The sequence below is a fragment of the Pavona decussata genome, unplaced genomic scaffold (assembly GCF_977016875.1).
Source record: "Pavona decussata unplaced genomic scaffold, jaPavDecu1.1 SCAFFOLD_6, whole genome shotgun sequence".
Taxonomy (NCBI): domain Eukaryota; kingdom Metazoa; phylum Cnidaria; class Anthozoa; order Scleractinia; family Agariciidae; genus Pavona; species Pavona decussata.
This window is the reverse complement of record NW_028145430.1, coordinates 6,080,729-6,097,500: the sequence shown is the minus strand read 5'-3', so window position 1 is coordinate 6,097,500 and position 16,772 is coordinate 6,080,729. Positions and strand designations below refer to the sequence as shown.

The window sequence follows — 16,772 nt, the reverse complement described above, 5'->3', positions numbered from 1 at the left end:
TCTGGATAACCTTTCACCAGCCAATTTAAGAGAGGATAGGCTGGGTCACCAAGAATTACAGGGTTAAGGTCAACACCTAGTACTCTTTCTGTGATATTGGGATCAAAAAGCTTGCCTTGCAGTCCAAGGTTATATAGTTCCGAAATGGACAATACTCTGGCGTCGTGAACACTGCCCGGCCAACCAATGACTACATCTCGAAATAAGTACCTTGCGTCTACCACTCCCTGCATTAATATGCTGTGGTAAGACTTCCTATTAACATAATCAGTGTGGTTTTCCAGTGGGGTTTGAATTGGAATATGGGTACCGTCGATGGCTCCAGCACATGCTGGAAAGCCCCATTTGTCTTTGTAAAGTCCCATAACTTCTCTCAAATCTTGTCCTTTCGGTACAGACAGGAAACCTGTTTTAAGCTTTCTTGTTATGGCTTTGGAAACGTCCTTTATACAAAGACAGACAAATGATGAGGAAACACCGAACAAATTAGCTATTGTTCTGTATTCCGTGGTAGAACCCAAGTAATATAACGCAATAGCTACTCTTTTCCTCGAGGGGATGGCTTTACGCATTCTAGTATCCTTACGAGCAATTTCGTTTTCAATCTCGAATACAATGTATTCAAATGTTTCTTTAGAAACCCGGAAATTGTCGTACCACTCCTTGTCGGTGAACATTCTTTCTACCATATCAAACCAAACACTACTTCGCTCCACCATCCAACAAGATTAATCCACAAAAACATTGCAAACGAGAATTGCTGCAAGAGCTAAAAAAAACCTGTACCGTCTTTTTCTCCTCATCCTGCGGAAATCAGATGTGAAAACACGTCTTGCATTTCTAGTTATGTTTGGTATACAAGTTGCAGGCGCCCTTTTTATGAGCAGGTACTCAAGATATTGTTCCTCCGCCATGTTTGAATGAAATGCTCCGCATGCGTATTTCGGTGGTTTCTAGTTTGCTGACCAGAAAACTGAGCCCACAACTTGTACCAAGATTTTATTTTGCCGTACCAAAATTTGATTTTGCGGTGGTGGGCACGGCAGAATAAAGGACGTGTAAACAAGATATCCGTGCTACGTTGTTAGGTACGTGTGCCACTTTTATCCGAGCCTTGCTAAAAATTTTCTGTAGTGTAAATGGGGCTTAAAGTGCACTTAACCCCATATTATTATTTTTGCTACAACAAATCTTTGCACCCGCTCGAAACGTACTGCATTTTTTTTTTCATTTTTATTCAATCCTGAGGCTCTAAAACGTAAAAAAACTAAGGGACAGACCATTTGAAAAAACCAGAGAGGGGGTGACAATTCCCAAAAAAAAATTCCTGCAAGGGAAACTTGTCTAAAAAGAAATCCTACAAGCGGTGGTACCTAAAAACAAAAGTCACACAGAGGGGAAAAAAATTCCTGCAGACAAGTGGGTTTCCAAAAAAAAAATTCATGCACCGAAAATTTTTCACCTCCCCCCCTCCCCCCGCCGGTTTAATCTAATAATCCGTCCCTAAGCATCATTTGGTCCACGACCGAGTCGTAAGGGGCGTGTAAGCATGCATGCAAATCAGTTTGTGACGTCAAAGCAAGAATAGACCCATTCCCCTTCTGACTCGGTCGTGGACCAAATGATGCTTAGTTTTTGTGAGTTTTAAAGCCTATAAAAAGTCAAGATTAGATAAAAATGAAAACACAGGGCGCAATGTGTTTCGAACACGTTTAAAGATTCATTGTAGCAAAGATAATATTTTAGGGTTAGGTGCACTTTAAAGAAGATTAAAGTTCAGTGTTGATGTTTCCCATACGAAACACTCTTTAGCTTCAAAAATACCATAATACATGCATCAGTGCTCCTAGCCTATTGCCTTTTGTTCAACCGTCTCTCGTGCTTTAAACGGTTTATGATCTGTTCTATCGTAAATTTCTCTAAGAATTCCTTGCCAGCCTCGTCATTTTCAAGAATGTCTTTGACGGCGGGTTTGGATATGATTCCACTTCTAATTGTTGCTCCAAATAGCCGATACAGACTTTCTTTTTCTTGCGGGAAAATATGTTCCTGCTAAGGTCACTTGAATTCGAAGGTGGTTCGAATTCTGAAGAACTTGATAAGAAGCGACCCATTTTATCTGATAAAGTGTCTTGTTCTGTTGGTAGTTCAGCTGCACCAGCAGCTTCCAGGCGGCTTTCACTGTTGGATACCACGCCTTTCACTGCAACCTCTGTCACATACTTTCTTAGCGTCTTCATTGCTAAGCGTGGGATGGCCTTTGAGTTTCTCTCTTACCACTGCCATTGTGACAGACTTCTTGTTTATTTCTTCATGGAAAAGTTCTCTTGTAGCTTCTATTTCTTGCTTGTTCCACTTGGTTTGCCCCTCCTTTGTACCTTTGGTAGTAATAGGATTTTCCTTGTTAACGTTAGTTATCTAAGTGACTTCTTTTGATACTTTATTGGCTGCTCGCATGATTGCGGGAAGGTGTGAGGCTGCTTTTATGCACGATTGTTGTTTTTCCTGCAGCTTGTAGTACCTTTGCGCTGTTGACTCTTTATGTGCCATTAGATCAGCGAGTTGCCCTTTCATGTCTTGGTGGTTAGTGTGTACAGCAGTCACGGCAGACTTTTGGATCAGGGTTGAACTAATATGTCCCTCAATGCCTGCTTTTCTCCAAGCGGCATTAATCTCGGTTGATATCTGGCCTGATGCGAGGCTTGCTCCACTCCATGACAATATCACAGCATCGTCATCATCTTTGCTTTGACTTACTACACTTCTAACTTTAGCTACAAACACTTTCAGGTACCCAAACAATGAGGAGACAGCACCACTCGTGCAGGGCCATGTGAGTCTGCAGTCTTGTGCTTCTTCACACTAATGATGTAATTTCCTTCACTTTGCTTTGCTTTGTTGAACTCACCCATGGTCATGTTGGCTAACACGCCTGATCTATGGGCATTCGCTACTGTTATTTGAGTAAGGATGAAATCTCGAATTAGTGTGTACTCTGCTTGGTTAACTTGAAGGCTGTGAGCCCCACCAAGTTGACCGATAAGGGAGATTGCCCTTCGCATTGCTTCACTCTGTTCAAATTTAGCAACCATTTCGGGTGATACCAAGTTGAAAAGATCTTCATCCTGTTTCTCTAGATGCCTGCGTTGAGTATCTTTCTTGTAAGATGACGACCACAAGCGGGCCTTCTCGTCGATTAAGGTAATGGTAGCATCGCCCACATTCACACCTTCTGGACGCTCTGTTAAGCTAAAACTGCAGAAATATCTTAGACTTAACAGGTATGTTTTTATTTGTGTCCAGCTTGTAGGTATTTTCTGCATGTTTTTTTAAAAACTTGTCGCAAATAAGTTTCTTGTCAAATAGTGACGCCACATCTTTCTCCGGATCAATAACACCTAGCATCTTGTCTAACTGTGAAGCATGTTGCTTTGATATCTTCTCAGGCTTCCTTCCACCATCAGCTGTCTGCAGCCAGCTGGCGAAAGAACAAAAAACTACCTTGCTAGTTTCCACAGTGCCGGCGCTTCCACCTTCACTTTGTGATTCACTGTCAGATTTGCCTTCATAACCCCAGTTATCTGTAGTATCACCGCTACTCTCTGACCCTTCTTCTCCGCTAACTTCTCCACTGTCTTCTTGAACACTAATTCTTGCTGCACTGTTACTGTCACTTTGGTTACTGAGCCTTTTCTCAGCTTCGTCGACTGTTTTTAAAACTCGCGCTGACGATCGCCACGGTTTTATTGGTCGAGCTTCCTTCAATGCTGCTTTGTATTCCAAGGAGCCCTTCTTTATTCCCTTGTGTACTTGTTTTAAATGGTGGGACAACCACTTTACTACTGAGCAACAGCCTGGAATAGGACACTTGGGGTGGTGATGATAATCTTTCCACTTTTTTGCTTTTCCATTTTCCACGACCTCTGAAGAAAAGCTTTCTCTCATTCTAAAATGGGATGTCGCTTTTTGAGCTTTATTGCGTGCCCACTTATGAACATCCCTCAAATGGCGAGGAAGATCAACTACCCGCGACTTCCATCCTTTTAAAGGGCAAATACGCTTTTTTCTGGGTTTAAAAGACACCTGACGAGACTTTTTCTTTCCTTTAACAGCACTGTCATTCTCAGTTGTCGGATTTGATTTCTTATTTCCCTTTATATTACTGTTTTTGTGGGATGCCTGGTCAGATTCCTTCTCTTTTGTAAACTCACTATTGTTGTTATCAACTTCTTCATTAGCATTTTTAAGTGTTTTGCCGGCGTCACTGTTACTAAGAGTCCAGCCAGTGCTAATTACCACCTCCTGAGAACAAAGATCATCTGAATCTCTGCTGCCAGGCAAAAAATACTCAACGTCATAATCCTCTTCATCACAAGCTTCATGCTGTGTAATCGGCTCTGCCCTTTCCTATTCATTTCTCTTGTCTTCCAATTTTCTTCTGCACTGCAATTTCAGCAAATAAAATGTAAGTTAATTTGTGCTGTCACTAAGACATGTATGCGGCCTCACCTCATAAGAAATATTTTGCCAGTAGGTAGTGACCGCATTCGAGTGATAGATATTGGAGTTGATGAAAATAAGTTTCCAGTTACGTGAGGATATCGTAGATAAACGGAACATTAGAAACTTGCAGTTCCCTTACCATAAACCTTTATTTCTTTCAATCAAAATGTTGCTGCACGGTATGGGGTGGCTTGATGCAATGTAATAATTAGCGTTTCATTGCTCGTTCAACTAGTAATTGATTTGTTAAACAACACAGATTGTCAACGGACACTTTGAACTGTACTGAATGGGAAACATTGAAACTGGGATCCATTTTTATTATCGATTGCTTAAGCCATTTCCGCTGCGCGCTGCGACTTTCATCCCCTATAGAAAGATATGCGACCGTTCCGGCCCTTTACAGTCAGTTGTTTTCTAAGAAGATTAATACCTGCAGGTGCATACACCTGAACTAGATATTTGTTATTTTCATGGCCTTAAAAAACGTGTCATGATAAAGTAATTATTATTCAGTGCCTCTCTGAGCGCCACCTTAGCAGCAGTGTAAAGGGCGACTTTTCTTTTGATATTTGAAATCAAGCGGGCTTTAAAAGAAATATATAGTGACTAAAGCTTTCGTGACCAACAACACTAGATACGCCCTTTCAAGAAAATTATAAATGGCAAGAATGAATGAGAAATGGGGTTAATTTGCTATAAACAATGAACGCGCATCAAGAAGAAAATATCTAGTTCGTATCAATGCCTGAAACAGCAGTTGGCACATTATGAAAGTAAGAATCACAATCAAGGACAAGAAGATAGGCTCGATTACCAGCCGCTGTTCGGGAAAATGAGCCCGCACTCATCCCCCCGCAAAGACGGCTGGACGCGTGCGATTTCCTTTGTTGGTTTAAGCCAATCATGTTCCCGCCTGCAGATTTTCGTCTGGTAAGGATTGTCACATAAATTATCACATCAAACAGAGTTGTCAAAATGGCGGACGATGTCAATAAGATGAATTTGGCTTTCGAGCGAGTTTTAGAGTCCTTTAAACTTCAAAATTTAAAACATTCTCAGCAAGAGGCACTGCAACACATAGTTAAAGGTCAAGATGTGTTCATTATTCAAACAAAGGGGTCTGGAAAATCATTGATTTTTCAGTCCGCACCGATCGTTTTCGACACAGTGAGACCTTTGTCAAATGCGAAGTCTATCGCACTTGTGATTTCTCCTCTGCAATCTCTTATGCAAGACCAACTGCGATACCTTAAGTCTGTGGGAATCAAGGCCGAGTTTATAGGGGACGAACAGGAGAGCGAAGAGGCAAAGCAAAGTGTGGAACGCGGGGAATGCCAAATCGTGTATGGCTCACCCGAGGCATTTTTATCTACAAAGAGATGGCGGGCAGTGCTCAGCAACGATGCCTACAAAGAGAGATTGTGTTTGGTTGCAGTTGATGAAGCTCACTACATTTCTCACTGATAAGTCTATTGGCCTTTACGCGTTTCCCTCTGTATTTTGACTCTCGTCCTTATTTTTAAGACGTAAGCACTCTTTCAGAGACGGCGGAAATAGAGGCTAATTAAAGCGAAGCTATTCTTTATATTAACATGTGGACAAATTCTGATTGAAAACTGTGGAATATCTAGATGAAGAATACACTCTTACATGTAATCGATTTGCATTATATGATTCAATTTCAAAGTAGGATAAGATAATGTAGCTGTGCTGTATTTCTTTAAAGAAGATGTTATTTTGAGACATACATGTGATATATCACAACCAGTTGCCGTGCTAGAGATATTTCCTTTCCTAGACACATATATAATCACGTGTATTAAATTAGTCTTCAGTTGTCTCTCTTGCATGTACGTGAAGTATGTGTTGTTGATAAAAATTACAGCTGAGAATATTTTTTTTTTGGCCTAGGATTATTCCTAAGTTCCTGTGTCCTCTGGTTTTAAGTGTTTGAGATTATGAATACCTAGGGAAAGGAGGCAAAGGAAATGGCAAAGACAACTAAGTAGAAATGGAAAATAAATGCTATCCACAACTTTAACTTAATCATGAGTGTACCTCAAAAATCTAAAAAAATATATATTTTATTTCATTTATGTCTTTATTGACTTACTTATTCCCCCCTGAAAATCATGGGAAATGGCATTTCAGAGGCCCTAAAAATAAAAAAAGATTTCACAGAGCACACCCCTAGAGGCTTGTGTCTTCTGTGATTGTTTCACTACTCCTTCCTGTGCATACCTAACTGGAAAAACCACGCTACACCCCAGTTAACATGTTATTGTATGTTTCCATTTCAGGGGTTATGCAGTGAAGAGAGGAGAAATGGCTTTTAGAAAATGGTTTGTCCGGATCAACGAGATCCGCTCAATTGTCGGTAAAGTTCCCCTGATTGCACTGACTGCTACAGCGACCACTTCCACAAGACTCAAGATCATGCGGTCTCTTGAGATGAAAAGCCCAGCATTGATTATGGATAACCCAAACAGAGAAAACATAAGTTATGCTGTTCAAGTTATCACCCCTGATCCTGCTCAAACATTCAAGGCATTAGTTAAAGAGTTACGGGAGCAAAAAGGAGCAAAAAGGATTAACAGAACTTGGTGATGACATGTACATTGACAATTCTGGTGACCCTAAGAAGAGGGCTGTGGAAATGTTCCACAGTAGAATTGATGATCTCAATAGAGATCATATTTTGGAGTCAATGGGGGAACCAAATGGCTCAGTCCGTGTCTTGATAGCCACCATTGCCTATGGTATGGGCATTGATTGCAAGAATGTCAAGACAGTTCTGCACTATGGCCCTTCTTACAACCTTGAAACGTATCTGCAAGAAACTGGCAGGGCTGGTAGGTCAAACGATGAGATGTGCAAGTCTGTGGTTCTCTACTCAAGCCTTATGATGAAGCACTGTTCTGAGGAAATAAAAAGTTATGTGCGGGAAACATCTACATGCAGAAGGAAATTACTCCTTAAAAACTTTGATGTTGACCTCGAAAAATTGCCTTCAGCTGAACCAGCGCATAATTGTTGTGACTTTTGCAAGAAAAACTGTAAATGCCAGGGGGGGCTGTTGTGATTTTGTTTTCTTTCAGTCACAGTTAACAGATATCCAAGAGGGACCAACCGATTGTATTTCTAGAGGAGTGAGTGATGCTCAGAGGGGTAATCTACGTCAAAAGTTGAATTACCTAAAGAAAGCCTTGAGAGGGCAATATTTGCGCAGAGTAAGACTTGAAAACGTGCCATTGTTAATCCTGCAAAGTTGTATGGTGCATTTGGAGATCTGCATGTGGTACAGATTTGTACCAATTGTGAGAACATTTTCAGTGTCACTGACATTTTCAAATTTGTTGACATTTGGAATTTAAGTGAGGCCTTGGAAGTTTTGTTTACCTTTAGCCAAGTCTTCCATGATGTTGATGTGTGTGAACCTGTTGAAGAGCTTGAACACAGTGACACATCAGAGTTTGCCGATCTGGACATTTTTTATTTTGACGTTGAGGATTCTGTCTTGGCTGGCATTCAAGAAGAAATGTTTTATACTGCTGAGGATAGCCTTTTTGCGGCCAATGAAGAAGAGTCTGGCTCTGATGTTGAGTAAACTGAAGGTTTTGTTCAATCTGTTAACCCACAAATGTCAAGATATTCTTTACATTTTTATATTTAGCTGTTAGGGATTACTGAAGCATTCAAAACAGTATCATGATGTCTGGTGTTCGTTTCCTTTTTTCTTAACGTGGACATGTACTTGTTCCTTTGAGTAAGAAATCAGATTTTTAAAAAAAACCTTGGTTTAGTCAGAAAACTGGATCAGATTACTGTACATCAACTCACAAATATGCAAATTACTAATATTATTGTTATAGGCTCGATTTCCATGGTGTCGCGGGTCTGCCGGCTCATTATCCCTGCAAAGGTCAAAAGCCTTTTTAGGTTTTTTCAACAGCGTGATGATTTAGACATCCAATCCAAGCAGAATGTACTTGTAACATTGTGGTATAGTTCATTAGGTACAAGATGGAAATGTGGCTGATCTAGTCTTGCTTGGAACTAGAGGCTACTAAGTCTGTTGGGTAAACAGACTTGTTGTAAATAAACAGTGTTGTGAATGGTCTGTTGAAATATCCCATTTCTTATGTCAAAAAGCTGTTCATATCGGTTGTAAGATAAGCTCTTTAGAAAAATGTTTGAAATTATTGGGAAACAATATTCTTTATTGGGTGGTAAAGCTGTATCAGAATCAGTTTCATTGAAGTCTATGTTAACTTAAGCCTATACTGTAAAGCCTTGAGGGTATTGTACAGAGAATGTTCATTAAATTTAATTAACAATTGAAAATGTTTGCCTAATGCAGACAACCTACCATAAGAACAGGGTGCAAAGAAAGTCAGTTTTATGGCTTGCCATTCGAGTAAGTTGTCACCAGACTGTCCAGTATGTAATAACCCAAGAGTCCTTTTAAAAAGCCCCCCCCCCTTACCCCCTTAATTTTTTTTTTTTTTTTTTTTTGATAAGCAGCATTGATTACAGTGCTTCTGAAATTTGAATTTCCCAAAAAACTTTTTTGAATTGTACATGAAAATCTAGGCAAATGCCGTAATATCCTTTCTGGTTCATCCAGGTTGAAGTTCTGGCATCTTTGTATGCCTGAGCGCTTCTAGGATATCAAATATGGTAAAAAATGCTTTCAAAAGTAGTATACCTTCAGCAAAGATAAGCCCCGTTAGTGGATCCCCTTGGATCCCCTTAATTAATATTCCTAAGCGTCGAGTCCATGACGTCATCTATTGTTATAACCTAGGGAAAAAATGTCTTCCTGCATACTAATAAGTGTCGAGGTTTACTAATGAGCATCACTCTTGCACAAAGGAAACAATAGACATGCCCAGGCTTGCCCGCTCTATACCCACCCTGATTGGATAGTCAAGACTCTATTGTTAGAGTCAATAAAAACAGCGCAAAATTTGAAAGCGTTATCATTCAACTAGAGTAAAGATTATTTTATTGCTGCTATATTCTACAAGGATGGTTCCAAACGTTCAAGTCGAATCGACCCCTAAACCTCTCCTGACAGTAGACGAAGTGGAACAAATCCAAAGGCAGAAGATAGCAAGTCTTGTTGGTCATGTGTTCCAGCTAACGTATGCCGCCATGCTAGACGCAATGATTCAAGAAGAAAAAATAAATCGCTGTAACGGTTGCGCTATTCACCACCCAAGTCAAAGACAGCACTCCTGCCTGATGATGGATAGCGAAGATGCTTGGTTTTATTTCCGAGATGATGTGGTCGAAAACATTGATCTGAATCTTGTCCTAAAAACCGCCGAGAGTGTATGCAGTGCGTTTGGTTTTAAGCTGGGAAAGTCGTGGGAAACATACGTGACCGAGCTGCCCAAGTTCCCTTGGACCAGCATCTATCTTACTTCGTTGGAACTCGAAGGATTCAGTGAAATCGTTCAACCGAAACAGCTTCAAGATCGCATTCTGTATGCCGTTTACTACGGTCCCAGTGGATTGAAATGGAAAGATTGCAGTGGTATGGAAATGGACAGCCAAGTTGAAGCACAATGCCCTGAAACCATTGTCAGAAAACAAGAAGAACCAATGAACATTGATTTTGTAATTAACGAAATGCAAAACAAGCTGTTTGTTTAAAACAATAAAGTGTGTTTATGAATTGCTTTTAAGTCAGTGTGTGCTTGACTCTATTGTAGTTAACATGACTCTAGAGGGTTCTTCGCTTCGTATCCAATTTTATCGCTACCGTTTATTGGTAAAACATATAAATATTCTTCCAAGTGAAATAGTTTTACTTAGAGAAGAATTTTGCAATCTACCAGGCTCTATGCTTGATAAGTTAAAGGCTCTCCATTCAGAAGTCTTTTCGGAGGTTAATTGGGGAAGGCTGCTTATGTTTTTAAGTTTTACGGAGCAAGTGGGGTTGACCGAGGAAGAATGGGAACGACTGTTTGATTTTCTCATTCCCATTCTTATCCAGATAGAAGAGAATAACTATATAAGTGAGCCTCGCTATAGGAACAGTCATTAGCGGTTCAACCTTCGCAGTAGTCACTAGTAATGGGTTGCTGGCCGTCTTCACCCTCTCTGGTATTAGAGTGCATTTTCAACCGCATTCGTGTCGTTTTAGCTTGTTGCGGGGGTCAAGTGATTGTTCAAAACTCCGAATTTTGCGATGGAGAAAACGCTGTCCAGCATATATCTCGACCCAAGTCAACCCGCAAGTTTCGGTGGCTTAGATGCTGTGTACCGAGCGGTCAAAGAGAAGGGAAAAAGTAAAATTTCTCGGAAACAAGTTCAAGATTGGCTGAGTCAGCAAGACGTTTACACCCTTCATAAACCTGCGCGAAGACACTACAAGAGAAGTCGAGTGATTGTTCCTGGCATAGATGCACAATTTCAAGCAGATCTGGTCGATGTTCAAAATTTAAGTCGTTATAACAAGGGGTATAAATACCTATTGACGTGTATAGACATCTTTAGCAAGAACGCCTGGGTCGTGCCTTTAAAGACGAAGCAAGGGCAAGAACTAGTCAAGGCTTTTCAGACGATTTTATCGTCTGGTCGTAAACCTAACAAGCTTCAAACGGATCAAGGCACTGAATTCCTTAATCGCGTGTTTCAGAAATTCCTACGTGAAAATAACATTGACTTTTTTCCTGTCAACTCTGGGCTCAAAGCATCGGTGGTAGAGAGATTTAACCGTACATTTAAGAACAAAATGTACAAGTACTTCACAGCTAAAAACACTCTTACTTACATTGATGTGTTACCTAAGTTGGTAAAATCTTACAATAACACTTACCATGGTAGCATTAAAATGAAACCGAGTCAGGTGAATAAAGCCAATGAAGCTAAGGTGTGGAACACACTGTATGGCAATGACGTTGACAAGCGTGTGCGATATAAATTTCAAGTTGGAGATCGCGTAAGGATCAGTAAGGCTAAGCGGATCTTTGAAAAGTCTTACCTTCCCAATTTCACGGAAGAAATGTTTACAGTGTTCAAACGATTTGCGCGTCAAGTACCGGTCTATAAACTGAAAGATGATGCAGGTGAAATCTTGGATGGAACATTTTACGAAGCGGAATTACAGAAAGTAATCAAGGAGAATGATGTTTATCGGGTTGAAAAAGTTTTGCATAAACGAAAACGCAAAGGAGTAGTAGAATATTTTGTGAAATGGAAAGGATACCCAGACAAGTTTAACAGCTGGGTTGCTGAAAGCGATATCTCGAAATTGTAATGTAGACTTTGTTTTCAAATTCAATAAAAGAAAAGTGAAAATGTAAGTTGGTTGTTGCGTGATTTTTTTCTTTTTATATATAAATTAAGAATACCCAGAGTAAAACGTTCATTTGAACACAAGGTACCATGGAGGTAACACAGTTTTACTTGCATCTTCCTAGCAATAGTAGTCTTGATAAATTCCCCAACAACACTTTGACAGAGTACCGGGTTTGTTTACCTCAGACAATTAGCTTGACCGGGGACTGGGAAGTGGCGTTAACCGACATTCATTATCCACATAGCTGGAATAACATTCAAGGCGATTTCCGAAATCGATTTTATCTCCGCAACCAAGAATTAGACGGTATGTGGGAAGCTTTGATAGTTCCACCGGGACATTACTCGTCTATCACCGATGTTATAGCTAAGATGAACGAAGTGGTCAGTGAGGATGATCGCTTCAAAGACGATGTGCAATTTTCCTTCGATACTTTGAATCGAAAAGTGACTGTTCACTTACAAAACGGCGCCGAAATATATTTTTCTAACATCGGGCAAATGCTCGGGTTTTCTTCCAATACTCGAATTTCAAGCACTTCCATCGCCGAGAGAGAAGCCGATTTGGAACAAGGGTTTCACGATCTTTATGTCTACTGTGACATTGTACAAGCACAATTCGTCGGAGATGCACTGGTACCTTTGCTTCGAATTGTCCCCGTGCAAGGTGATGACGGTCAACGCGTCAGTAAGTCGTTTGAGCGACCGCACTACTTACCTGTCAGCAGAAGAGAGTTTGAAACGGTCAAAGTCAATATAAAGCGCGACACAGGAGAATCGGTGCCATTTGAGCTTGGGAAAGTGTTGCTTACACTTCATTTTCGACAGAACAGACCCGCGAATTTTTAAACACGATGAAGAAACTTTATACTCCAAATCACAAGTTGTACGAAGAATACTATTTAAATCAAACTAAGCAACAAGGAGGCAATTTACCAGCTTTTCACGGTGCTCGATTTCAGCAGGGATATGGCTTAGGTTCCATATTTAAAGGTCTGTTTCGTTGGGCGATGCCTCATTTACAACAAGGTGCTAAATTACTGGGCACAAAGGCATTACAAACTGGAGCCCAAGTGGCTCAAGATGTTCTGGATGGAGATGATGTTAAAACCGCAGTCAGCAAAAGGGCAAAACAAGCTCTAGGTGACATGACGTCCCAGAATTCCTCGCAATCAGGGAGTGGCCGAAAAGGTACAAAAAGGAAAGCGCAACCGGCAAAAAACAGTTCGCCTCCAGACAAGAAACGGAAAACATCTCCACAGCAAAAGAAGAAACCCGAAGAGAAGTATTCACTCTTAAAGTAAAATGGCCTTTGTTCATCACGAATCAAACGAGTGTAGTAAATCAGAACTGGATTTGCTTAGCATCCCTTCAACGCAAACTTCTATTAGCAAGGGGCAATGGATTGAGTATCACCCCCTCAGCAACATTACCGAGACTGGTCCTATAGAATTTAATGTATCTGGGTCCGGAGAAGAATATCTGGATTTAGCAAGAACACAACTGTATGTGAAGGCTAAGATCACCAAAGCAAACGGTACTGCTTTAGACCCGAACGAGCAAGTGGGACCTGTGAACCTATTTTTGCATTCCCTGTTTTCACAAGTGGATGTTTCTTTGAACGAGCGGCTTATTTCCGCGTCGACTAATACTTATCCATATCGTGCGATGATTGAAACATTGCTGAACTACGGAGAAGATGCAAAATCGAGTCAACTAACAATGTCGTTGTTTTACAAAGATACCCCAGGCAAGATGAATACCGTCAACCCTGTGGCCGATGATGATGATGCTAACATGGGTTTGAAAGCTCGCTATGCATTTACAAAGACCAGCAACACGGTGGATATGATAGGCCCTATCCACAGCGATATTTTCTTCCAAGATCGTTTGATTTTAAACGGAGTTAATCTAAGGCTAAAGCTCAATAGAGCCAAAAATTCTTTCTGCCTAGTCTCATCAGCCGGTGGAGCTAATCACAAGGTGGTTATTACACAGGCCATCTTATATGTAAGGAAAGTGAAAGTAGCACCCGCCATCAGTCTAGGGCATGCGGTCGCATTGAAACAAGCGACTGCCAAGTACCCAATACGCCGGGTCGATTGCAAAGTCCTCTCTATTCCCGGAGGTTTCCCTACTTTCAGCCCGGATAACATCTTTCTGGGGCAAATTCCCAAGCGTATAGTACTGGGATTAGTGGATACAGAAGCTTACAACGGGAGTTACCGCACCAATCCCTTTGACTTCAAGCACCACAACTTAACCCAAGTAGGAGTGTATGTGGACGGTGAAGAGATACCGAGAAAACCTCTGTTTCTGAAATTTGACGAGGCTGGTGGTCAGAATTTCATAGCTGGCTTTCAGAGCCTTTTCTCCGGTATTGGAAAGCTTTCCCAGGATACAGGCAATCAGGTGACAAGAAGCGATTACGGTCAGGGATACACCTTATTTGCATTTGATTTGACCCCAGATCACTGTCCGGGAGACCATTTTGAGCTTATAAAACAAGGTAACCTGCGAGTAGAACTTCACTTCGCTCAACCACTCGCCAATACAGTCAACCTCATCATCTATGCCGAATTTCAAAACGTGATTGAGATTGACGCAAACCGAAACGTTCTGTACGACTTTACAAACTAGCTAACATGGATACCATTCAGCTGACGCTCATTTTGAGAAAGGATAGATATACCAGAGGCGTGTTTCAAGGAGTCTACCCTTCAGACAAACTACCTACAAGTGTTTCGTCTTACCCAGCTCTGTTTATCGCTAATGTGGATACCAGTGACAAACCTGGATCGCACTGGCTTGCATTTTATTTCACCAAGGACCGAGAGGGAGAATTTTTCGATTCTTACGGATTGCCTCCAAGCAATTATTCAAGAACATTTACAAGCTTTTTGAACAATAATTCTAGTAGCTGGATTTTTAATACTGTGACATTGCAAAGCGTAAACTCGAAGGTTTGCGGGCATTACTGTTTATATTTCGCCTTATTTCGCTCTAGACAAGTTAACATGAGCACCATTGTACATCGATTTTCTAGTAATAAAAGTCGAAATGATTTTCTTGTAAAACGGTTCATTGAGAAACATTTCCCTCTAAGTCTTCCGAAATATCGCACTGATGTAAAAAAACAAAGAGCAATAGCACAACGCAATAAACACACCATGTAATTTAGTTTAAACGTATTTTATTGAGTGATCAAAATAAAGATGTTTTACAACAGTAAAAAATATCTCTTGTCGTGACATAATCGTAACCAGCGCACAGCCTGAGGGCGTGGGCTCTCAACTCTTCGTCTTTGCTTTTTCACGGGGGCTGAGCTTGTAGTCGGTGGCGTAGGTAATCAACGGGAAGGACTGTCAGGTGTCTCTTTTCTCACTCTTGTTTTAAACTCTCGAATATCACTCTGCCTCTGGGGATTACGCACTAGATTTTCTGGTACATTCATTCGACCAGTCCCCTCGCAAACACCGACCATCCCACGGGGTCAAAGCCTTTAAGGTGACGCAGCATATCATTGACCAAATCCACCACGTGAGAGCCAGGAATCGGTTTGTTTTCGTACACCAATTCTCCTTTATCATTCCAGTCCAATACGTCTCGATTTTCTTTCATTTTGTCCAACAATTGACGCGCTCCGTTCTTGTAAAGTTTGGGTACACTTTTCATCACTTCTTGCTCCACGGCGGTTGAAACAGATTTTTCAGGAGCAGATTCCTCTGAAGATTCCTTACTTTCCTCTGGTTTGGGTGTTTCTGTGGGTTTGACGGCTGTCAGCTTTACGTGCAGGGGTTGATCTTTTCGCTGATCATAATAAGTCAGGTAACGCTGCAACACTTGATTATATAGTTTTGCCTTTGCCTCATTATCTAATTCCTTGCTAGATAAAATATCACTCATTTCACTGTCCAAGTTTTTCAGAGTTTGTGTCACGGGTGGTGTTAAGATATGATGGCGTTGTTGTAATCGTTCCAGTGTGTTCTCAGGAACGAGAACCATGCGCCGAGTATGATTCATTTTAGGTAAGGATTGAACTCAGTACACGAAGCACGGGCGGTAACAAAACACTTAAAAAATTTCCCCCGTGTTGAACCAAAAGTTTCTTTTTCTTTTCGAGTGGTGTACTTTTTTCAGCGAGAGCAATCAGAGGTTTCTTGTGGACTAAGAGCTTTTTCTTGGCTGGTTTACTGACAGGCACTGTTCCTTTGAGAACGTTTAAAACACACTCACAAATGGTTCTCACTAAAGCGTCGTCGGCAACTTTCAAAATGGCTTTACGTTGAGCGGGTGTACACTTTACCAGGAGCTTCAAAAAGTCGTGATTCTTTCTCAGTCGCTGGGCCATGCTCAACTGATTCATTTCTCTATGGTTCACTCTTTTTATACTTTTCTGACATAGGCGCATTGCGTCTCCCCAGGGAAGATGTTGCTACGTAACCGGAAGTCGCTAGGTGTTTCCGGTTTAAGATCACACAAATAACAATAAGGACGTTTCGTCGCATCTTGAAACGCCTCCTGCATGTATCTCACATGGCCGGGAAACATTTGCTTGGCTAAATGATTGACCTGACTGCTATCTCTGGGAGACTTGAACAGTACCAAGTAATGACAATTCAAACTCATATCCCTCAGCTCTTTTTCACGCTGAAAAATGTTTTGCAGAATAAAGATAACACTGAGGTTTCGATGATGACAACCTTTGGTAAACAAACTGGTTATTCTCTGGTTGTTACTCAATTCATGCATCAAATCGTCAATGACCACAAGATTTCTTATGGAAGGGTTTATCATCGAGTCTAAATCATTTGGAACGCCTTCCGCGAACGTAATGTTTGCAATAGTTTTAAGCATTTCATCATAAGCGGGCTGGTAAATGGCATAACACCAAATGATATTTTCAGGAGCACCTTCAATCATGTCTTCTCCTGCTTCTAGTAAACGTTTAACAA

At 40.9% G+C, this 16,772-nt stretch overlaps 1 protein-coding gene and 2 pseudogenes across 1 annotated transcript; 2 read left to right on the top strand and 1 right to left on the bottom strand.

The window, feature by feature from the left end:
- Positions 1-16,772, top strand: part of LOC146489411 (uncharacterized) — a 176,940-nt pseudogene that overhangs the window by 27,992 nt on the left and 132,176 nt on the right.
- On the bottom strand, positions 1,662-4,514 carry LOC146489423 (uncharacterized; annotated as a pseudogene).
- On the top strand, positions 10,344-15,022 carry LOC146489422 (uncharacterized protein F54H12.2-like). Its single transcript, XM_085108747.1, has 2 exons — positions 10,344-11,148; positions 13,242-15,022. The coding sequence occupies exons 1-2, from the start codon at positions 10,706-10,708 to the stop codon at positions 14,455-14,457; spliced, it is 1,659 nt and encodes a 552-aa protein (XP_084964873.1). The 5' UTR covers positions 10,344-10,705; the 3' UTR covers positions 14,458-15,022.